The sequence below is a fragment of the Schistocerca nitens genome, chromosome 3, assembly GCF_023898315.1.
Source record: "Schistocerca nitens isolate TAMUIC-IGC-003100 chromosome 3, iqSchNite1.1, whole genome shotgun sequence".
Lineage (NCBI taxonomy): Eukaryota > Metazoa > Arthropoda > Insecta > Orthoptera > Acrididae > Schistocerca > Schistocerca nitens.
This window is the reverse complement of record NC_064616.1, coordinates 466,822,845-466,848,815: the sequence shown is the minus strand read 5'-3', so window position 1 is coordinate 466,848,815 and position 25,971 is coordinate 466,822,845. Positions and strand designations below refer to the sequence as shown.

General features: G+C 39.4%; 1 protein-coding gene across 1 annotated transcript in view; it reads right to left on the bottom strand.

Moving 5' to 3' along the window:
• LOC126248392 (DNA polymerase zeta catalytic subunit) overlaps positions 1-25,971 on the bottom strand; it is a 227,444-nt gene that overhangs the window by 2,482 nt on the left and 198,991 nt on the right. The window contains exons 26-28 of the mRNA XM_049949342.1: positions 19,874-20,064; positions 13,295-13,522; positions 6,370-6,598 (exon numbers count right to left, since the gene is read on the bottom strand). Coding sequence (XP_049805299.1) covers positions 6,370-6,598; positions 13,295-13,522; positions 19,874-20,064 — 648 coding nt within the window. The remainder of the gene's footprint in view (positions 1-6,369; positions 6,599-13,294; positions 13,523-19,873; positions 20,065-25,971) is intronic.

The window sequence follows — 25,971 nt, the reverse complement described above, 5'->3', positions numbered from 1 at the left end:
AAACAATGTACCAGTTCCCACAATGAGAAACAGCAATTACAGACCTCCCCATTGGCATAATGTGGTTCCAATAATTTCACTCAGTAATCAGTGGTTGGTGGTAGAACACTGAATCCTGACTGATGATAGTGGTGAGTTGAGAAAAAGTGTTGTACTATGACAAAATATGTGATATTATAACTTTCTGTGAGGAGTAAAAGTCTTAATATTTCGTCTGCAAACAGTGGGAATAGTTAATGTGAATTATATAATGTAAGGTGTATGGTAATGACATCTCTACCAACAGGCATCAAGTAGAGGAATTCCTCATCTAAACAGGTTACAATACTTTAACAGTAACATGTTTAATGCATTTCATTAGGAGGTGCTATAGGAAAAAAAGATCTTTAATGAAAGATGTAACACCTTGTGACACAATATCTCCCACATTACAATACTGTAAATTTATGTTATCATGTATCACAAATCCTTCTCTCTCTTGTGTGTGTGTCTCCACAGGTACACACAATTTCCCCAGTTTTTGAAACTTTAAATAATGTTTTCATCGTTGTTTACATTTCTTCATCCTTTTCTTTTATTCATTTTACTTCTGACCTCTCTCTACCATTGATAAATCTTCACCACTGACAACTATTCTCAGATTCAACAGTCATTTGCTATTCAGAGGCTCATCAGTAGCCCTGTTGTGTTTTTATTATTATCCATTACATATTACAGTTGGCACCTGACTAAAATGTTTTTTCCATATACTTCTGGCTCAGAACCCTTCTGATATGAAATAATGTTGAACCTGAATCTTTTCCTTTTGTGGACAACAGTCTACTACATGACATACAACATGAGCATGCCTCACAGATGAGCTGAGAGCTTCAAGCTGTCAGCCCTCTCATACTTTTCCTGTTTATGTTGTTGGAGTACCACCAATGGGTAAGAATAAGATTGTCATACAGTTTTAATCTGCCAAGAAAGTTAATTTCAGCACATGAGTATCAGTACATTCTACTGAATGTGAGACACTAGCAGCTGCAGATTTTAATCTACTCATTTGCTCCATATAATTGACAATGCTTCCGTCACTGATAGATATAAAGGCCGAGGCAAGGTCACCAGGATCAGCCTCATTGCAGTTCTGTTCTTTATGCTAATGACAAGTGGTGCTGTCTGCAGGGTCATGGTGGGACTTGTTATTTGCATTGACCATGCCTGCTGCAATTGCATACATGTCCTGGGATCGTATTTTACTTTTTCTACTGATCTACTTCTTCCTTCTATCTCAACTGTTATTTGCTGTCTCCAAACTTCATTTCTCAGTCCTGCACTTTACCTTGTTCCATCAAGCAGAAGTTGTTTTTCCTTAATTTTCTCTTTTGGATTACTTCAATTGCATTCATTGTCTTCCTTCAGCTTTGGGCACTTAGTGTAGATACAGCAAGGCTGCACTGCAGAATGAACACTATATTCAGTATTTTCAACCACTGATGACTTCTTACTGGATCTTGAACTTTCTTACACCTTTTTTAAAATGACAACTAAAAGTTTTCTATTTGAATTCAATTTAATAACAAAAGCAGTAAAAAAAGGAAAGTAAGGAAAACTAGGGTTTATTACGATATTGCAGTGCCTGTGTTATTCTGATTACGATGCTAAGTTCCTTTGGACTTGCATGCATGGCTAAAGGAACAGGTACTGCAGAGACCACAGCTGTTATGAAACACATGAAATGAATTTGCAATTGTGAATAAGGACTACCATCAGCTGTAGAATGGAATGATGACAATGAAAATTTGTACCAGACTGGGACTCGAACCCAGATTTCCCGCTTATCACGAGCAGTCATCTTACCATTTGACTATCTGTGCATGACTCACAGCCAGACCCAAACTTCCATATGTCGTCAACCATGCATCTACGATCTGAAGTTGTACATCCATTATGTATATTCCCGTAGAGTTGTACTTGAAAGTTGCTTGCCTGGTATTGACAGATAAATACAATATTGCAGTGCCTGTGTTATTCTGATGTCCAAAGGAACTTTGCATCATAATCAGAATAACACAGGCACTGCAATATTGTGTTTATCTGCCGATACCGGGCAAGCGACTTTCAAGTATAACGTCTGACCTATACGGGAATATACATAATGGATGTACGAGTTCAAGTCATAGACGCACGGTAGACGGCATATGGAAGTTTGGGTCTGGTTGTGAGTTGTGCTCAAATAGCCAAATGGTAAACAATCAGATTGAGAAGGATGAGGAAGCAATTTGGACAAGCTGTTGCAAAGGAACCATCCTGGCATTTATTTTAAACAATTTAAGGAAACCATGGAAAACCTAAGTCAGGATACCATGACCCATCATTCTTCTAAATATGATTCCATTGATTTACTACTGTACCATTTCACTTGGTCACGACCTGAAAACATCAATTTTGTGAAGTGGGCAATTGGTGTTCGTAGTCATAAAGTAAAAATACTTTAAAAACCTGGAGATAATCTTTTCGTTAATTTTCAAGAAGAAGACACTTTGTTTTCCTCTGCAAGCATGTCTACACACATGCAGAACATTGTTTGTGTGGCTTCCCTCATATAAGCCAACTTTTTACTTTCTTGTCAGTTCACTGATATAAGTATCATTTGGAAATGTTAGAGAATGACTGTTGTGATATACTGTCACACTTTCAAGATAAATATTTATCTGTTGCTTCAAGTCTCAACAATAAGTGACTTTGTTGTAAGTACTGGAACTGCTTCCACTGTCATGCTCTGCAATTACAAAGTGGCTTTGAATGTGAATCAGTGCATTTTAGGATTCTTGTGATTGTGTGTACATGGTATTTCACTGAATTCAGACACAAAAGAATGTTTTTGAAGAAACAGAGTTGCTCAGTACCAAAAAGCCATTATTACTGCATTCATGTGATGTGAGCGAATTAAGAGGACATGCACTGGGCTGCCAGTACATTCACTGCACTCATTTGATTAGATTACTGGTGATCACTTCTAATTTTGTTGTGTCAGAAAGATTTTAAGTCAGTAGAAGCCATACAATCTCTTCTACTAACAGAAAGATTAGCATTTGGACTTCTATCAACAAGTGTATGGTAGGTTTGATTCTGTCATGTCACAACAGTGATCCAAAATTCTAAGTTAAGATGAATAATTGTGGGCACAAGAATTCCATCCAGAGATGGAGTGACACTCATACATTAAAAATGTACTTTCTTTGCTGAAAGTGAACATATCGCCATAATATGGCAAATAAAATAAATCTTGAGTTGTTTCATGAAATCAGATATTTGTGTTTACCAAGTGAAATTGCCAAACTGCCGTATGTTTTGAGAAATTATTTTATTTAGAGAACCAGTTTTGGCATCTTATTAATGCCATCTTCAGGCCCCTATTAAAACCGAGTATACATGTAGTGTACATCAAGGTATATGACAGTTGCAATGGCTTGTCCCATCACCTGGTATGCTACATTGACCCACTGTCGTTATGGGACAGCAGTCAGTCAAATATTTACCAAGGAATATCGCCAAACAGCTGTACATTTTGAGAAGATATTTTAGTTAAACACCCAGTTTCCGCATATCATTAATGTCATCTTCAGGCCCTTGCATATTAAAAAAGAGTATACTCCACACGTAGTGTATATCAAGGTATGCCACGGCTGCACCAGTTCATCCCATCACCTGGTATGGTACATTCAGTGTCTGCTGATCCACTGTGGATATGGAACAGTGGCGGGTCAAATATTTACCAATGGCAATTGTCAGACAGCCATATGTTTTGAGAAGTTATTTGATTTAGACAACCAGTTACGGAATCTCATTAATGCTATCTTCTGGACCCTGCATATTACAAACAAGTATGCATGTAGTGTGTATCAAGGCATACCACAGTTGGATGGGCTCATCTCATCACTTGGTACGGTACACTCAATCTCTGTTGATCCACTGTGGATATGGGACAGCAACTGGTCAATTTTTTCCTTGGTAAATATTTGACCAACCACTGTCCCATATCCACACTGGATCAACAGAGACTGAATGTACCATACCAGGTGATAAGATGAGACCGTGCAAGTGTGGTACTCCATGATATACACTACACGCATACTCGTTTTTAATACGCATGGGCCTGAAGATGACATTAGCTGTTTAGCTATTTTGCTTGGTAAATATTTGACTGGTCGCTGTCCCGTATCCCAATGGATCAACAAACATACTGATGTGTCTCCACTTTAGGCCAAAATATGCTTTAAGGAATTTCTCTTTTCTCAAAAATGAAAGAAAGCATTGGCAGGATTTTTTTTTTCAGTCATTAACAGCTGTTGTGTCTGTGTTGCATTTTATAAGTGCTTTGTGATGACACACTGATGCAATGTAACATGAAGCTGAGCACTTCAGGAAGAAGAAAATAATTTTTCAGAAATGAAGGAATTTACTTTCTTAAAAAGTTCAGTATATGTTTAAAATGTAATGAGAAAACTTCTGAAATTTTTTAAAATTAAAATAATATTAACATACATTTAGCAATTTTGAAAGTAGTCCCCTTGAAGGTGTGTGTATATCATGTCCAACATTCTTGTTATTCTCTGGAGCAGCACTGGAAGTTTTTACTGGAGATATTGGACAGATGATAAGTGGAATTTTAAGGGACCAAACTGTGAGGTCATTAGCTCCTCTATCCAAAGATTATCAGGCAAAAAAGATATTTCTTATGAAGAAAAGGCAGATAACCAATTCACCCTTCAGTGGTTTCTCAATGGTGGGCAGGGTGGTTGACGAAGTTGGCGACAATTCTATTATGGAGAGAATCGAAGACACAGGATGTTGCTATGGAATGGAGATGTGAGGTGGGGGCTCAGCACTTACACTTACGGCACACCCTTTTGACCACCCCATACCTTTGGAGGGTGGGGCAAAAGATACAATGTACTGCATCTTTGTCATAGTCACACTAAAAAGACAGGAAAGAAGGATTCAGACATTCTAGATTCCTGGGTAAATACGTACAATTTTTTTTCAAACAACTGAGTACCTGGACATACATAGTTGCATTTACTGTCTGTCTGGTATGTACAAATTTCTTGCACATAACATATTTACAGTTGAAAAGAACAATAAGCATTCTTTTTACTTTCAGTATGCTCATCTGTGCCTTTCTTGCTACCATAAAATTGGGGCATGCCACTTGAAACTCAATCTTCTTGTATCCACAACATACTTGAATACACATGTTTCATTATAAAATAAGCGTCAATAAATTGGTTTCATTTGTCAAATAAAGTATATACTCAGAAAAAATGCAATTAACATCTGTCAGAGACAGCAAAGGAGTTGGAAGAGCAGTTGAACGGAATGGATAGCGTCTTGAAAGGAGGATATAAGATGAACATCAACAAAAGCAAAACGAGGATAATGGAATGTAGTCGAATTAAGTCGGGTGATGCTGAGGGAATTAGATTAGGAAATGAGACACTTAAAGTAGTAAAGGAGTTTTGCTATTTGGGGAGCAAAATAACTGATGATGGTCGAAGTAGAGAGGATATAAAATGTAGACTGGCAATGGCGAAGAAAGCGTTTCTGAAGAAGAGAAATTTGTTAACATCGAGTATAGATTTAAGTGTCAAGAAGTCATTTCTGGAAGTATTTGTATGGAGTGTAGCCATGTATGGAATTGAAACATGGACGATAAATAGTTTGGACAAGAAGAGAATAGAAGCTTTCGAAATGTGGTGCTACAGAAGAATGCTGAAGATTAGATGGGTAGATCACATAACTAATGAGGAAGTATTGAATAGGATTGGGGAGAAGAGAAGTTTGTGGCACAACTTGACCAGAAGAAGGGATCGGTTGGTAGGACATGTTCTGAGGCATCAAGGGATCACCAATTTAGTATTGGAGGGCAGCGTGGAGGGTAAAAATCGTAGAGGGAGACCAAGGGATGAATACACTAAGCAGATTCAGAAGGATGTAGGTTGCAGTAGATACTGGGAGATGAAGAAGCTTGCACAGGATAGAGTAGCATGGAGAGCTGCATCAAACCAGTCTCAGGACTGAAGACCACAACAACAACAACAACAACATAGGCAATTCAACACTATCACAATACACCCTTGAAGGCCTAACGCTATCAGAAAATTTAGCAGGGGACAGAAATTTCTTTAGTATGAATCAGAGCTGTATAACTGATAGCCCAAACCACCTGTGCAGGTGTAAACATTTACCCCTAATATGTGTGTGTGTTTTTTCTGAATTTTTCTCATTTAATAATCACCGAAAGCATTCTCAAACTAATATGCAATCAAAACTTGCAATAAGATGCATCCAGAAATGTTAAGATTAAAATTTTAATTCTTTTACCTGATTAACTGCATAACTATTCCTTTCCCAGACTCTAATTTTATCAGCCAGAACTAGAGCAGATGTTTGAGGCTGTTTCTGGCACTTTGAGCAAAGTCCAGTTTGTGTGTCTTCATCACAAACAGCACAGTTGACAGTAGAAAAATATTGGGAAATGGTGCTCTTTTTGCTTATGTCAGACATTTTTGTTGGCAGGTAAACACTACATTTCCTTGGCATTGTACTATACCTGTTGAAGCACACAAAATCAAAATTAAAAAGGTAAACACTACTGACAGAAAATGAAAATTAAAGAGGTAAACACTAGTTTTCCTTGGCATTGTACTATACCTGTTGATGGATAGAAAATGAAAATTAATAACATTTAATAACAGTCAAATCTGAAAAACACTGCAGCCTTCATGTACAACATTTTATTAGGCACGTGGATCACGAAAATCTAGAAAACTTATGGGTTAGTTGTAAAAACTAGACGAGACTGTAAAGTCTCACATTATTTCTGCACTGATGTTTATTTGAATCTTTCCATGTTTTCAGCTGGTTGATCATATCTGACTGGCACAATATTTCATTGACATACCTGGTGGGGATAGGGGGCAGGTATAAAGGGAGGAGCAGCTCTTGTGACAGATCACTACATCAATAGCACCTGATAATGTCGCCAAGATGTGCTGGGGAAATTTTGTGCCAGTCAGATATGATCATCCAGATTAAAACCAAGGAATACTCAAATCTACGCAAGAGTATTTACATCTAACAGTCTGCTTCTGTAGCTTACTAATCAATGAGTCTGGCTGCTATATGTAGGAACTGGGTTCAATTTCCAGTACTGCCAGGAATTTTTCTTTGGGGTGGCGGAGGGGGATGGGAGCCACTGGAACAGGATGCACCAAACCTCATGAGGACAACTGCGGAGCTACTTGAGGGAGAAGTAGCAGTTTCCAGGTCAAGAAATTCGATAATGGCTGGGAAAGTGTGTAGATGTTAGGAAGATAAAAAGGATTGATTTATTTCAGTTATAGAGTTCTTCCTGATCAATACAACTGGAAAATGGACAACAGTAATGCTGCCACTGACCCCATCAAAATAACAAGATATTATGAATGTAGATTAATGAAAATAAAAGTGTACGGCCAAGGAGTGCCTCGTGTTTAGATACCAGAGGTTGAATAGTGTGTAAATGCAAGTTCACTGGAAAAAAAATAGGTACACACAGAAAGACAATGTTGATTTAGATCCAATGATGACATATGCCACCTGGGGGACAGTAGATACACTGATAATGGTTTCAATGTCATCTGCCAACAGATAGTGTAATGGCACAGCTACCAGAGTGCCATCTACGTCTCTACTTTAATAGGGAATGCTCACTGACAGGGACTCAGCGTGCTGCAAATGCTTGAAGCAGGCAGGGAACCATGCCACAGAGATGCACTCATGCTTCCTACAACCAAATGAGCAAGTATCAAAGGGACAAGTTGCGGCCTTCTGAGTGGCAGGATAGTCCTTTCAGAGAATTGCCACCTAAGTTGGATGTGCTGTGTCAGTTGTGCAATTATACTGGTACCAGTGGCCACGTGAACATTCTCACACCCATAGGCGAGGTTCTGGATGTCTATGCAGCACAGACACCCACTAGGATTGTCGTCCTGTAAGGGCAGCAGTGGTACAACGAACAGCTACCACAGGACAGATAAGAGGGCTTGTCAGCTCCGACATGTCAATACGAACTGTGCGGACCGGTTATTAGCAGTGGGACTATGGGCATGCACACCTCTAGCCCATCTTCCATTCGCACCACAGCATCGACGTGCACAGCATGACTGGAGCCATCAGAGGATCACTTGGAAAATGGAATGTGGTCTTCAGTGATGAAAGCAGATTCTGTCTGCATGCAAGTGATGGTCATTTGTTCATACGATGTAGACCTGGTGAGAGCTGTTTCACAGAGTGTATTCGTCTAAGACACATTGAGCCTCATGGTCTGTGGTGCAAAAAGCTACAACTCTCGTTCAGCTTTTGTGTTTCTGGAGACGGCACAAACCAGTGCTTGATATGTGCAGAAAGTTGTTAGACCTGTTGTTTTGCTGTTCTTGCACCAGGAAGGTGATGTGTTATTCCAACAGAATAATGCTCGCCTACACACTGCCTGTGAAACTCAACATGCTCTGCAAGACTACAGTAACTTCCCTGGCCAGCACCATCTCCGGAGTTGCCTCCAATCAAGCTCCTATGGGATATGATGTAATGAGAAGTGACTCGAGTGCCTTGTCAAACAACTCTTACAGAACTATGTGAACAGGTCGAGTAGGCCATCTGTACAATCGACTGGATGCCAGAGTCAGTGCCTGTGCTGCTGCCTGTGGAGGCTACACCATGTGCTAATATGAGTGTTTCAGCATGGATCAATACCTGGTACCTCAGAACTGTTTGTGCTACTGATCTGTAAATGTAATCATTTCATATAGTTCATACTCACTGTTGCAACAATAAATGTTGGGTGAAATGAAAACCTCTAAAAGGGTGTACTATTTTTTTTTCTAGCAGTGTTGTAAGAGAGTTAAAATGCCTTTCTGATTCCTATTCCTACCATCCCAGGTGTGAAATAATGTAGATGTTAACAGGATTAAAGGTGAGAGTTGAAGTGAACACACTTTAAATGAGAACATAAAGACCCAATGGTTGTGAGATACTATAAATAGTGTAAAGGAGCGTGTATCACTGTGGGTGAAGTAGAAGATGCAAAAGCATAAATACTTAAAACTGATTCAGTACTTATGTTGCAGACAGTTATCAACAGAAATTTGGAAGCAAAATTTTTCTTGAGGAGAAGGAGTGGTAACAGAATAGACAAAGCCAGTGCACAGCACACAATGCTGCGATCCAGGCATCAACCATTTTTGAACAATGTTCCAAGTGATACAGCAACTCAGCAGAGACCATCACTTCCGTTGCCAATGACCTGGGATGCTGACCAGCCTCTAGGAAGTTTCTCCAGTTTGACAAACTGCTGTGTGTCAATAGATGGACAATGATCATTGACCCTGTTCCAGACGCTTCCACAGTCAGCATGAGCAGCTGTATTTAAACCCCTCCCTGACCAGCCATCAAGGTCGATCAGCTCAACAATGAAGTTGCGCCCATCTGTATCAGCCGCACTCCTTGGAGTCTTCACCATAACTGTGTTGCCCCCACGACTGCTGCCAACGTGGCGTGAACCAGGGACTACTGCCTCACTGCCCAGGCCCCTGATGGCCAACACTCCACCACAGTCTCAATGAAACAGCTAGCTGACATACTTGCTGTCACCCAGTGGCCGGGACACGGACAGATGACCTACCAGCAGCATACCCATCAGAGAACACCAGCCTCCCACCATTGCTCTTCAGCCATCGGTTCAGAATCTGACTCTAGGCAGGACTGTAACCAGCTGCAATGTCTGTCACTGCCACCTGCGATGTCTGTCACTGCCATCGGCTACCTCGCACCGCAGACAGTCTCGTGTGGTGCCCCGTCCACCGCAGTCAACTCAGCTCGTGGCTATGCCATGACAGTATGCCACCACTCAAGCAGCACGTGTTAACTGTATGCTGCGTCTACCTTGCCTGCAGCTATAATGCCGGAACATTATGAGCTGACATTAAACTGTTCAAGTTGAATGAATTAATAAAGAACTGTTTATGTTCAGCATTTGTTTTTCTACAGCTGTCCACAATGTCATTCCTTTCTCCCAAGCCATCTACAAGTCCACAATGCCCAGATGCAAGAGCCATCACTGTCCTGAGTACCAGACAAATGGCTCTTCCACCCCTGCCCCCTACATTTTAGCACGCAACACGGAACATCTTGCTGCACTGCTACACTGTTAAACACAGAAGATTTGGTCAATAGACATATTTATCAGCCACACAGAACATTTAGAGTGTTGTGTGATGGAATGCTCTGCACTGTCAATGACTCTTACAAACAACGAATCACCTACGTACATATTTGCATGAAGTATGGTAAAAATGTGCATGAAGATGAACTACAAAATCCTGTATTATGTAGTAACATCTTGTTCAGGCATTCCCTATATTGTCATTTATGTGTGTAAGCATTAAACACTGCTTATGCTTTAAAGAGGCATCAATCATGGTTAGGTTAGGTTAGTGTTGTTTAACGTCCCGTCGACAACGAGGTCATTAGAGACGGAGCGCGAGCTCGGGTTAGGGAAGGATGGGGAAGGAAATCGGCCGTGCCCTTTCAAAGGAACCATCCCAGCATTTGCCTGAAATGATTTAGGAAAATCATGGAAAACCTAAATCAGGATGGCTGGAGGGCATCAATCATGGTGAATGATGATGTGACGTAAATAATACAAATGGTGGAACAAGATAACACAGCCCCTCATTATATAGTTGCAACATATCATGGTAAAAAGGCATGTAAACAAGATTGAACCCATATCTGAGCTATGTAACAAACTAGCAACAATAATAATGCCTCCCCCCCCCCCTGCCCCCCTTACCCCCACGCACACACACAAAATCCCCACTAAACTGATTCACTGAGCATAAAATGGTATTCAAAATTCACATTCTACCCACATTATAAAACAATAACAGAAAATTCCATGTCTGCTAGTCAAACATTTTATCTTGGGATACTCACTTCAGAAGATTCTGAAATATCTATAATGTAAACTAAACAATGAAAAATCCAGGGTGGAAGGCAACAATATTATGAAAAGGACAGTTGCTATTCACTATATGGCGGAGATGCTGAGTTGCAGGCAGGCACAACAAAAAGACTGTCAGAAAGTGAACTTTTGCCCAACAACATCTTTGTTGGGGGAAAAAAAAAAACACCACACACACTCTCTCTCTCTCTCTCTCTCTCTCTCTCAAGCAAACACAACTCACACACACAAACTACAGTTTCTGGCTGGCTTCAGCTGCCACGGACTGTGGTTATGTGTTTGTGAGTTGTGTTTGGTTGAGTGTGTATGTTTATGTTGTCTATTTTCGACAAAGGCATTGTTGGCTGAAAGCTCACTTTCCAACAGTCTTTTTGTTGTGCCTATCTGTGACTGCATCTCTGTTATATGGTGAGTAGTAACTGTCCTTTTCATAATACTGCTATAATGTAAACTAATTTGACAGACAGTATTAAGAGGAAAGTATGGTTATTAACAAGTTACTCAAAATATTTACGACATTCATAACATCAAGAATTAAAAATACTAAAAGGTGAGAAATATCTCATAGTTCTAAATTACCTGACTATGAAAGAAATTAATGAAAATGTGACATTTAGTTGCACCAAGGGAAGACAGCATGTACTACAAAATTCTTTGAGAAAAAGTCATTAAAATATCTAAAATTCAGACACTGATATCACAGTATCTTAAACTAAGAGTATTCTGGTTTTCCACAAAGGACACAGTTTTGCAACACAAACTACTCAGCTCGCCATTAAAATTGAAAGAGCAGGCAGGATAGCAAAAATTGAAAGTTTGCCGGTTGAATCCTGCCTAGTCGTTGAATATGGGGAGTCTAGACAACATTCAAACAAATTGCATTAATGAGTTTTTATTACAATAAGATAAATGATGATACTTTACTCTGAGAAATACAGATGTGTCGCAAGCAAAGGCCGACATGCAAAATAAACAACATTCTTCAGTATATATAATTCCTATGTTGCTGGTATTGAAGTGCCTAATCTTGATGCTGCTGTAGAAGTGGGCTGTGACCAGTCAGATGTGGTGCTAATGTTCTCTTCACATACAGATTGCTGCAGTTGTGTTGTCGTCCTAGAGAGGGGTTGGTCAGTTTGCACTTGGCTGTTGTCTTGTCACAGCCATCTGTGCTCTATCATTCCCGACTGGTGTGTCAGTGCTTGACTTTATGTCGTAAAATTGCCCACTGAGTGTGCACAGTATAGTATACAGTGGTTATTAGATGGTATACACAGTGCAAAAGTCTGTACACAGAACTGCCATCTCTGGCAGCAGTAACAGATTTAAGCCAGCTGGGCGCAGATGCAAACTGAGCTCAGATGACAGATAAGGGTATGTCATTCCATGCTGTTTCAACTTTATACCAGAGACCATCAATCATAGTGGCTGGTGAGAGGTGGCATACCATGTTTTCAATAGTTTAGAAACCTGGAGAACGTGGAGGCTAGTCAACAGCCAACCACCCTATGAATCAAGCTTCGTCGGAATAGCACGGGCAATATGAGGTCTCACATTACACTGTTCAAAGACAACATCCCAGAGATCTCCAGGATAGACCTTCATTAATGGCCGTAAGGCTACGGCCACACTGGATGATAAGATTACATCCCAAAAGAACTCAGTAAAATGCATGAGGGCAGATGGTTGAGATTTAACAGTGTCTAAACTGCCACCCTAACATGAATACTTTCTGAAATGAATCATCACTGGAGATGCAACATAGATTCTTCACATTACAGTGATGTGTTCAGCAAAAAGTTGAAGCCTGCAATTCAAACCAAATGTTGAAGTTGACTTTCAAGTGGAACGTGTTTTTGGGCACATCTCTTTCAGCAGCCTACACTATTTAAACTATTTAAAATCTGCAACATTCTGTGGTGTTGGAGCATCTGGCCTCAGTCTTAGTCTCGCTCCATCTGATAATTTTTTCACTGATTCAAAGATGTGTTGAGAGGACACTGATATGTCTTCAATCAAAAGGCAAAATAAACAGTGCACACATCTCTTGCTTCTCAACCCAAAAAGACTGTGCATCAATAAACACAAAGCATTGAGAAGTAGGATGATGGTATGGAAAAATAATGTCGCTCTAAATTTTGTACTACTGTAATAAGTTATAAATTTGAGTGCAGATACTTATTAACATACTCTAGTACTTACTACTGAACAGAGTCAAATAATTGGTATATTAAAAAAACTCACCATGATGCAATATCAGTTTCAAGAAGAGAAAAACATCTGTCAAGAGGAGGTATAATAACACGAGTTATGTAATACACCACGTTAACTTTCTCTCCAGGATCATTAAGCACTGAATAAGGAGACCTAACAAGCCGTATCAGTGGTAAGCCTGGAGGACCATTGACAATGACATAAGGCACTCTCTCACCAACCCTTGGTTCAGCACATTTATCTGTCTTTAACCAGGATCTGCAAACAGATGCAATTAATTGGCATACAGAAAGCATGTTTCAGCTAAATATTTATGTATTTATTCACCAAGGGACCATTTCACAATGTTATAGGAATTGTTATCATAATACAATGAAAGTAGATAACTCAGAATCACAACAACAAAATCATTTAGTTTTGGGCACTAAACAGTGAGTTCAACAGCACGCATTTATTTTTGTAGTAGGACAAACATAAAAAAATGCTAAATGTACATAAAACTTATCATTCCAGTATATATATCTCAACAGGTGATAAATTAATATAGTAGCTACACTAGGATGATACTTAAGTCAGAGCCAAGTAGGTGATACTGAATGGAGCAAACTTAAGCAGTCATATAATAAATGCACAGCTGTGGAGCTATGGCCATAAAATGGTAGCTAATCCACTCCAAGTGTTTGAAAGTATGTGCATTTGCCTTAATTGGCCCCAGCCAAGAGCTGTTATGCTAAAGTGCATAGGATACTAGATAAATTGCCTCAAGCTGACTGTTTAAACTGAACAGACAAAGCAAGGAAACTTTACATTTATAGTCTAGACTTGTCAGAAAAAATGACACTTTCATGTGGTGTTCACTGGGTAAAGTTTGATTTTATTGGCTGTGCAATGAGAACCACAAGTCACTAACTTATCAAGCTAGTAAATTGCACAACAGAAACAGCACTTTCATGAAATCGAATGAACTTTTATTCTAAGAAGTAGACCGGTAACTGTAAGCCAAGATACTGAAGAACACAAGAAGAGAATCAAAATTTAAAACATTCTTTTCCTCCCTAATTACAACAGCAGCTTCACTGGATAAAACCACAGTGTAGGGCACACTCAACCTGTTTCACTTACTGAACAAACTTCTGAGCACTCATTCTTAGCTGCTGGCTCTTGCTTCAAAATAGTACATTTCTAATCTATCATTATCACAAAAAAATTTTATGGTTAGACTCCTACTCTGTCCTTGATATAATTTTTTTCCACCCCTATACTACATACAAGATGAGCCAGCCACACTTAAACCCATTAAAATCTCTGCCAATTCAAAATAAGAAGGAACTATTCTGCGACATTAAAATTACATACTTGTTCAGATAACTTATGGGAATGCAGCTGGTTGATGTTGTCGACAATCACTGATATTTTGACACGTGCACCCCCTGTCATTTTCAAGGCAAAACTGCAGCTCATGCACACTAATGCCCCTCCCCCCTTTCCCCTCCTCCCCCCACACACGCTAATGTCACAACACAACCAAGTATGACCAACATCTAAAGTTATTGATAGCAAAAAGTAATAACCAACGGGTGAGGTATCATTAACTCTGTCCTTTCATTTTTGACATGAAAGTGAGCAGGATTACATTCAGAATTTAAGCAAAAACCTCCATCTCTATTTATAAGGTTACTTGCTAATGCAATCAGCTGGAAGTGCATGCCAGAATATTCCATAGGATGACCACTACTAGTACAATGTTCTGCAATAGCAGATTTACTCAGCTGTGTGTGAATCTTAAGCTCAGTAAACAGGTATCCCTTGGTCCTAGTAGTATGACCAATCTATGATGAGCCATAACTGCAAGGAATACAACAGACACCCATCTGATGAGAATGAAGATTATCCTATACGGAACATGAAAGGACCGTAAGCTTAGATGGTGGTTGAAAAACACATTTCACACTCCATTTGAAATTAAATTAGATAGTAACCTTATAAATAGAAATGGAGGTTTTTGCTTAAATTCTGTGTGGAATTTTGCTTCCTACCTTGTCAAAAAACAGAGGGGACAGAGTTAATGCTACCTCGCTTTTGGTTATTAATTTTTGATACCTTCTGACATCGGTCATCTTTGGTTGTGTGGTGGCTCTAGTGTTGAAAGAGAGAGAGAGAGCCTGTCTCGTGCTCGAAAAGAAAAGAAAAAGAGAGAGAGAGAGTGATCTTTCCAGAATTGCACTGCAAACCAAGGTTTCAAATTCCCCAGCACAGCACTTAATTTCTGCAGTTTTGGCTTGAAACTGACAGGGTGTGAACCTATCAAAATTTCAGTAGTTGTTGACGTCATTACCTGGCTACACTCCTGCAAGTTATTTGAACTCTATATATGCTGGGAGAAATTCAGGTTTCACAATTACACACTTGTTTGACACTCATCTCAGCATCACCTAAACTATGGGTACATTTCTCATCAGGTCAAAGGATTCCCTATTGTCAGCATATAAATTACTGGATGTCAAAATGTGGTGCAATGACTGTGCTGTCCCTCAAGTGGGATATCTCCTGGAGAAGACAGAAATATGTAGAAAGACAATACCTGATAAGGTTACGAGTGAGGACTACTTCAACTCTGCAGTAATGGTGGAAAAAACTGGCAGCAAGTTGTTGTTTGTCACTTCCTGGCACTTTCTCTTTCTTTCAGTCATTACTCTTTCTGTTATCCACAACAAAAAAGAAAGTATAGGGATATTCAAGTACACAACAGTGTTTTCCCACCAGAGTGATATTTCATTTTTCCTTGATATCCACATTTTGACACTCAGCAGGATGCTACCTCATTTTCTATAGCATTCTGTATACTATGGACTAATTTATCTGGTGAGTACATGTGTTGAATTGCTTGTAACACACTGTAGGAACCAAAGCACACAAGAAATTTCTCACCACTTGGAGAAATCATATATTCCAGTAATTCCACAACTTAGCAGAAAACAACAAGAAACCGCAGGGCAGGTGAATTCTAAGAATACACTGGGTGAACAATGACAGAGAGAGAGAGAGATTGTCTTTAGGACCACTGTAAACAACACTATACTTGTGGTACTCAGTGAAAATGCTATTATAAACATTCTGAAAAATACTAGGTGGAATGCTCAACTTGCCATATCCTGTTATGCATAAATTTAGTCTGTGGTTTATGTTCTTTCAAATAGGGCTCTAACTCTACCTCTGCTTAAGAACAGGAAGTATGTTAAACTATATTCTTCTAAGTGTTCCTTTGTTCAAATGGTACATGAATTTGTTACTTGATGACTGCTGTGTAATGTCTGCTTCATGAACAGGGCTGTAAAAGTGAAGAGGACTGTGGCATTGATTTAATTCTATACACGTGTTTGCACCTTAAGAAACTGCTAGCAGATAGTAAGAGGCTATGTATGGGACTCATACTGTATCCCAATGTAGAAAGTTTAGTACCTTCATTATGAATCACAAAAAAATCTTCAGCTATGAAGGTCTAATCAACGCTTTTCAACCGTAATAAAGTTGCATCTCAGTGTAGGCTTGGTGCAATTTTAGTTTATTTAGTTTCTTAACCCTACCATCATATATGCAAACCTCACTGACTTCCATGGTACACATTAGTGTCCCTCATTTAAAGTTCTGCTAAATCAAAAGCATGAAATAAATTGTTAAATATACACAAACGGGTTGTTTCTATGGAGGGTTGTCTGGCAAGGGCAGTCCTACAGCCTCAGCCGATAAGAAGTGATTGTGAGGCTTTAAGTACAGAACAGATACAAACTGTCAACAGATAATGAATATCGAACTTGACTACCCACTGTGGACCATTTTTATTGTAATGACACAGAAGGCCTCTTTTTGTCTGTGGGCACGGTTGGTCTAAATTACCATATACTACTCATTCTGGCCTAGATGCTTGTTGCGCACAACAGGCAATGCACACTGTGGTTCCTATACAGAAAGTGGACAAATTACATACTTCAACTGTTATTGAGGTAGTTGAAGGTAATGGAAAATTTTGTATGTTGGGTATTCCACAACTTGTATGTATAGATATAAGACATTGTTTTGTACAACAAGAGCTGCAATTAAAAAGTATTTATTTGCCAGACCAGTATGTATCTGTTAGCCCATTACATACTGTGCTCTTATGCATCAAATAATCAAGTATAAAATATTTTTGATGATTGAAAATGATGTGGATCTCTGCAGCACACAGATCATCATGTGTAAATGTTATAGCTGTGAAACACAAAATGATTACAGCTCCTGGTCGTATTGAAAGCTACTGTCACATGAAGATGATGGGATCTGTGATCCAGATTATGAAAGAAGGGAAAATCATGTAAGTCCTATATCACAATGTGGAGTTATCATGACAATACTGTTCAGTATGACACTTACTGCGCATGCACTTCTGAAAGCCTGGTTTTATAGACGGCGTCAAACAGTTGGTTCTCGCATTACTCTCCCTGCTTTCAAAAAGATTGTTACATTCTCTCCACTTAGACTGTTCCTGAATATTCTCTATCCCATTCACATGTTTCTGACAATGAAGTGAAATACACTGATGAGCTGAAACATTGTGACCACTGCCCACCATGAAACTGAATGCCACCTAAAGGTGTAGTGGCACATGACACAGTAAGGAAAGTACGAGGATATAAGCAGAGCAGAGAAGAATGGGGAATCATTGTAACGATGATATGGTCACAAATGTGGAAATACACTGACATAACCGCTCTGACAAAGGGCAGACTGTTATGTCCCATCACCTTGGAATGAGCATTTAGGAAACAGCACAACTGGTCATTTGTTTGAGTGCTACTGTCAAGAGCTCTACGGAAAGTGATTGAAAGACAGTGAAAGTGCGAGTAGCTGACAAGATGTTGTACACCCATGCCTCAGAACAGACCTCTGTAAAGCAGGATGGGTGGCAATCTGTGGTAGATCTGGTGCAGGCACACAATTCAGTGCACATATTGAACATGGTGATCAGCAGTAAATAACCTCTTCATTTACCTAGGTTGTAACATCATAATCATCAGTTATGATTAGAGTGGGTATAAAATCATCACGACTGGGCTGTAGATCAATGGAACTATGTCACCTGGCACTAGGAGTGGAGGGGAGGCAAGACCATCATATCTGCTACCTTTTACCGCCAAGAAAGATCCCCAGTAATCACCTGATACCCGAATGAGTGGACGTGGGGCAGTCATGTTGATAAATCTATCACAGAAGCATTTATATCAAACTCCACATTGGTCTCTAACTTACTGGGTCTAATTTTGTTAACCACTACTTTTTGTAGGAAGGATAGAGAGGCTGTAGGTGGAGACAAATTATTTACCAATTTTGTGTATTAGATTGACCCGATGAGTCTATTAGCAATTACTGAAATATGTAGAGCTTGCGAATAACAGATTAGAGAAACGGACATGCAGTGAGGACCAGCTGTACTCACTGAGGTTATTTTCATTCAATACTTCACCTGAGGGAATGGTACAAATATAATAATCATTGCTCTCTCTCACCTCCCCCCCCCCCCCCCCCCCCAATTTTTTCCTCCACCCAAAAATACTTTTCAATAACACTTACAATGTAATATATGAAAATTGCAAGCCAATCAATATTTCCTCCATCTATGATATCAATGAATATTAATCCTGTGTGTTTCATTTTTGTTTACTAAGCTGCAGCCTATTTTCAGAATGAGAATATCTCAATGACAGATAATGCATGTGGAGCATCTTACAAGAACGGAAGGTAAGTTACAAAAATTCTACGTCATGAGCATTAAAATGAGATATTGATTGGAAACATTTTGTCTCCTTTAAAAAGAAGGAAGGAAGAAGGAAACTTAATGTTTAATGTACCACCAACAATGATCTTAGTCTGGACAAGGATATGGAGACAAATATGGCTTTGTATCCTTCTCAAAGGAACCACCCTTGCATTTGCCTTAACTGATTCAAGGAAATCACACAAAATTTTAATTTGGATAACTAGATGATGATCTGAGCCCCATTCATGTTTAATGTGTGTCCACTACCTTAATCAGTGCGTTATCTCACTCAGTATTTCGTCTTTCTCCCATATCACTATTTTCAAACATCATTAGAATTATACATAAATTTTTTACAGCTTTGAGCTTGTTCATAAAATCCTGGAACAACAGTATTGTCTACATCAAAGATAAGAAATGAAATGACATGTCAACAGACAATATAAATATTCTCAACCTGATTAAACTAGTTGCATTACCTTTTCCAAGTATTACACTCATATTACATCTTTAATATCAGCCACACTCGTAACAACATAAAGCATTTGGATTGGTATGCAATACAGTTATATACATTGTAGCTAAATAATGACACTATAGCTTGATTCAAGTACAAATGTTGCAAGAATAACAAAACTGCACAATAAGCAAGAGTAGATTTGCCTATTAAATCAAGTCATTTGGCAAATTGGTATTAATATTTGATTCACAATAGTTAACTGTTCTTTTGCCATGTACAAGTGCATCTAGACTATTGCAACAACTGTGAATCTCGCAAAATACAAGTTCAAATAGAAAAAAATATTTAAACTAACCTTACAAGCTCCAAAGCTGGAACACATGCACCTGGCCGATAACCACTTATGCCCCTGTATTCACGTGCAAATATCATGTCTTGGAGATTAAAACGGCCTTGCAAGAGCTTAGTGAACTGTCGCTCTACATATCGCTTCACCATATTTGTGTCATGACTCTCAAACAGAATACAGAGTGACTGCTTCAGTACCTGGAAATATAGTCTGCAGTTACAATATATGACAGACAAAGATATATCTACGTAACTGCCGTATGACACAGAGATCACATAAGTTAAAAGTACTGATCAGTTACTTTACAGTAACTGAACATGTCCAGATTTTAAAGATGAACATTAAATTATTTCTCTAATAGTACTGACATTAATGACGGTGGCTATCAGTTGGAACATACAACAAAATGACCCAATTCCAACATAAGAGTGCATTACAATTTTGTGAACATGAAAGATTTCCTGCACATACATGATATTAAATAGTAATAGTAGTAGTAGTAGTAGTAATAAAAAAAACATTGTGACCCCAAAGCAAAACAGAGTGTGAAATTAATACACATTAGGTAACAGTTTTCTTCCTGTCTTCTGCATTGTTTCATTAAGAAAATTGAATACAGTGAAATAAAAACAGGATTTGCTAACAACAGGGCTTCTCAAAGTGTGGGCATGGTGTGGTTGAAGATTGCGTGAACCTATTTGTTGGTCACAGAAAGATATGGAAAAAAAATTGTATTTATTTAAGTTTTCCCAGAGGATAGACTATTCCATCTTTTGTGCATGCATCTTTGATAGTATTATTTCTTCTCCCAATATTTCAGATGATAACCTTACAGCCAGCTTCAGGATCAGTTGCTAGCAAACAATTTGACACAATACTGTAAATGTGTGTTTTCATTTGTTTCAAACAATCAGGGACCGCTGGAGACAGCTCAGTCAGACAGTAGCCTCCGTTTGTGACACACCAGGAGAATAGTTAACTTCTTCTGTGTACTTTCATAGCTCAGTTCTTAAATTAGTAGTAGTAGGATGGTTAGGGAGGCTGCACACTGTGTGCAGATGCAGGACGAGCTGACCACTGTTCGTGAACAACTGAAGATGGTGTCGGCATAGTCAGCCATCTTCAGGCTGCTGTCTCAGGGTGTGGCAGTAGCAGAGAATCTGGCACATCACAAGCGACATCCAAGGTGTCACTTGTTTTCATCAAGGGTTCTGTTGCCAAGACATCTTACAGTATACCCAACATGGGTTACCCATGGTCACGACAGAGGAGTGGCAGATTGTAAGGTGTTCGTGTCACTCGAGGTGAAGAGTCAATGAGGAAGCTGGCTGTCTGGACTCACCCATTCACCCTGTCAGTGGGCAAGTGGCTACACCTTCAGGAAAGTCTGAGCAGGCACATATGGAGAGGGTTTTGGTAGTTATTGAGAGCTCCAATGTTAGGTGTGTTATGAAGCCTCTTATGGAAATAGCATTCAGGGATGGAAAGAAGTCCAATGTGTGCTCAGTGCATCTGTTGTGGGCCTCATTGTAGATGTGGAGGAGACTCTGTCTGCAGCTACTCCTCACGGTGCAGTCAGATACAAGCTGCAGTTCATGTTCATGGTTTTTGAAGCATCCTTAGTTTATATGAGCATCTGGCAGAAGTGATGAAGGCTGATGGCCTCACTTGTGCCGCGCAAGGAGAGATCACAATTTTCAGTATCATACTCAGAACTGTTTGAGGTCCTTTGGTTTGGAACCGGGTGGAGGGTCTCAACCAGAAGCTCTGTCGATTTTAAGAGGGTCTCAGCTGCACATTTCTGGACCTGTGTTACGGGGTGGAGAATGTAGAAATTCCCTTGATAGGTCAGGGATGCAGTAGGCACTGGAGTAACTACTTGGGTGGCAGAGTACTCACGGAGTGCACATGGGGCTTTTTTAGGCTAGGCAGTAGTTTGAGGTCTTCTGATGAATATTTGCTAGTTGATAGGCAGAGAGCAAAATAAGATCAAATGTGAAGTAAAGACACTTTTACTATAGAAACATTAATAGTAAACCACTGAATCATTCACAACAAATTTCCTGAATTTACCGCTCTCCAGGAAATTTGTCACACTCATATTATTCTTGGAACTGCGAGCTGGATGGAATACCAAGTAGAAAGCTCTGAAATATTTAATGAGGCACAGAACATATATCAAAAAGATAGATTAGATATGATAGGAGGGGGAGTGTTACAGTGAGAATGAGAGAGAGAGAGAGAGAGAGAGAAGAGAGAGAGAGAGAGAGAGAGAGAGAGAGAGAGAGAGGGGGGGGGGGGTTCAATAAAAAATTAAATTCTGAGCCACGATTCTACTGATGCCAGAAATCCAACTTTAGATTTCACCAATAATCAATGATACGTTAATTGACTGCAGTCAATTCCAGGAGTTTCATTCCATTATACTACATTCCATGTGCCAACTAGTAAGTCAAAACATGTCTTCATATCACAATATTTATTATTTAAACACAGTTGATAATACAAATTCACACTAACAACAGCCATTGGCTATGTTTTCCCACTGCTGCCAATGAACTTTTGGAAGAAATTCACAAAAATAAAGTAAGCAAGGTTGCAATGACCTACATCAACATCAACTCTCTCTAAACTGACTATTGGCATCTCTCAAAATTCTATGTCTATAGACATGCCTCTCTCTCCCCACCAGGTTATGAGATGTGAGGTCACAAAAACAAAGTACAACTAATGTACTTCATAGTACAATTATACTGCCTGATGGCAGGCACTATTTTTATTTATATTAATTTTAACTCAAATGAGTTTTTCCTTTGCATATTGGTGATGAATTTAACTGATGGACTGCTTTGCAATTCACACATAATTGCTGGGCAGAGAGTTCACAGAACCACTTTCAATCTATTTCTCAACTGTTACATTTTTGAATAGTACTTGGGAAAAATGAGCACTCAAATCTTTCGCTACTAACTTTGATTTCCCTTATTTTATTATCATGGTCATTCCTGCCTACGTAGGCATGAGTCAACAAAGTATTTTCACTTTCGGAGGTGGTGATTGAAATTTCGGGAAAAGATCTGGCCGTTATGAAAAATGTCTTTGATTTAATGATTGCTGCCCCAATTTGTGAATCATATCCGTGACACAGCCTCTTCTTGATAATACAAAATTAGCTTCTCTTCTTTGAACTTTTTAAATGTCCTCTGTCAATCCTATCTGGCAAACATCCCATTCAGTCCAGCAATACTCCAGAAGACGATGGACAATTATAACATAGGGAGTCTAGTAGATTTGTTGCATCTTCTACATGAGCTGCAAATAAAACACACTCTTTGGTTTGCCGTTGCCACAACACTTTCTATGTGATGGCTCCAATTTAACTTATTCCTAACTGTAATTGCTACACATTTAGTTGAATCGACAGCCTTAAGTTTGTGTGACTTATTGTGTGAGTGAAATTTAATGGATTGTTTTTAGTATTCACGCAGAGGACCTCACACTTATATTTAGAGACAATTGTCACTTTTTACACCATACAGATAGCTTGTCTAAATCAGTTTACAATTTGTTTTGATATTCTGATATCTTTACTAGGTGGTAAACAACAGCTTCATTGGCCAATAATATATGAGGGATGCTCAAATTGTCTCTTAAATCAGTTATATAGATTAGGAACAATGCAGGAACTAGACTACATCATATGAGACCCTCAGATGTGACTTCAATTTCATTCGATGACTTTCCATTGTGACTGACTTTACGTCATTAACCGAAAACCAGTTATGAAATTATATCTCATTGTGTGTGTGTGTGTGTGTGTGTGTGTGTGTGTGTGTGTGTGTGTGTGTGTGTGTGTGTGTGTGTGTGTGTGTCCAGTGTTTTCTATACTCAGATTAAAATTACTTTGTGATTGACAGATGGCAGCAGTGAGGAGCAGAGTTGTTAGCTTGTACACAATATACCACATGCTCATGCGATGGATAGCTGCACGCGCACCAAAAAAAGAAACAAGTCATCTGCTTACTATCTGTTGCCAATGTCTTTGTAGGTAGTGGGGGTCACTGCTGCTGCAGTGATGGTGATGCGATGCCGAAATCACATATTAGAGATAAACAGCAGCAATAACATGAACATTCAGTCACACAAATGTAACAAATTATCTAAATAAGAGGAGAAAATTATAAAGAGTGAAAAGAACTGAATTTTTAGAATGAGATTTTCACTCTGCAGTGGAGTATACCCTGATATGAAACTTCCTGGCAGATTAAAACTGTGTGCCAGACCGAGACTCAAACTCGGGAACTTTGCATTTTGCAGGCAAGTGCTCTACCTTCTGAGCTACCCAAGCATGACTCACGCCCTGTCCTCACAGTTTGGAAGGTAGGAGATGATGTACTGGTAGAATTAAAGCTGTGAGGATGGGGTGTGAGTTGTGCTTGGGTAGCTCAGATGGTAGAGCACTTGCCCCTGAAAGACAAGGTTCCCGAGTTCGAGTCTCAGTCTGGCACACAGTTTTAATCGGCCAGGACGGTTCAATTGAAATTTTGGTAACATGCTATACCACCAATGGAAGCATGCCAGTTATATATGAATTACTTTCACTAATGTCTGTGTAGTCACTTGAACTGTTGTCAGAATTTAATGAAATAATAAGTTGTTCTCCATTATTTTGCACTGTACATTAACTTTATCAGGCTCTCATTATTATTAATTCATTAGTGTATCTTACAACGTTATGCCAGTCTGATGACTAAGTTTTGTTTACAGCATCCTCCGTCAGTCTTTTCATGTACATTTTTTTGTATGTTGCCACATATCCCTTAACTTGAGCCCACATGAGTTCAACAGAATTGAAACGGCAGTGATATTGTCACAGATGAAGCTGAGTAGCAATGTGGTGTAGTGGTTATGATACTAAATTGTTGCACGGAGGGTTGTGAGTTCAAAACTCACCTGGACTGTACAATTTTAATTTCTATATTCGGTTTGAGTACATTCTAGAAGTATCCACAAATGTCAAGAATCACTGTACTGGAATGTTCTGTAGCTGTATATATACTGTATGTGTTCTGTCTGGAGGCAGTTTGATCCGCACTCTTGTATGTGCAAGTGCTGAATAAACCATCATTATGTGAAGTTAGTGTTCATCATTCATCTAATTACACCTTTTTCTATGTGACATTATTCTGGTGGAGGCGCTGGGTATCGGAACTTGTGATAGCGCACATTATGGCTACCATCAGGCCATGACTGAGCCGCCATTTACGGGCAAGAAACCCGAGTTCGAGCTATATTCAACACATCGCAATCTATTGGAGACAGAAGAAGAAGAAGAAGAAGAAGAAGAAGAAGAGGATGTTACAATGACAGCAACTGTGTGCCACCACATGAGACATCCTTGCGGGTTCTCTGGTGACGATGGCCAAGATCCAAACAAGTGGTTGAAGGTATATGAGCGTATAGCCAAATTTAACAAATGGGATGACACCGTGAATTTGGCTAACGTATTTTTCTACTTGGAGGGCACTGCCAAGCAATGGTATGAGAACAACAAGGAGAAGTTCACAAGCTGGGAAGTATTCCATGCGGAACTGCGGAAGTATTTCGGCGACACACAATGACTGAAGTACAAGGCTGAAGATAAATTAAAGTGCAGGGCACAGTGTCCAGGAGAAACTACAGCATCCTACATTCAAGACATCTTGGAGCTGTGTAAAATAGTGGATCCTAGAATGGAGGAGGAAGACCAGGTTTATATAGGAGTGTCTGTTACTATGTGTCGTACTGTCAAGAGTGCCAGAGGAGAAAGGCAGTTCCTCAGAAACCACCTGGCTGACCCATACCAATTCCACCAGCTGAAACGCCTTTCCAGCGTGTTGGGATTGACCTCCTCAGACAATTTCCAACAATTGGCAACAGATGGATTATTGTTTGCACTGATTATCTGACGTGCTATGCCATTACAAAAGCTGTGAAAAGAGCCGAAGCATTCGAGGTAGCCAAATTCATCGTGGAAGACATTGTATTAAGACACGGTGCCCCACGGTCATTAATTACGGATCGAAGGAAAGTTTTTCAATCAAATCTTGTGACAGAGATAAACC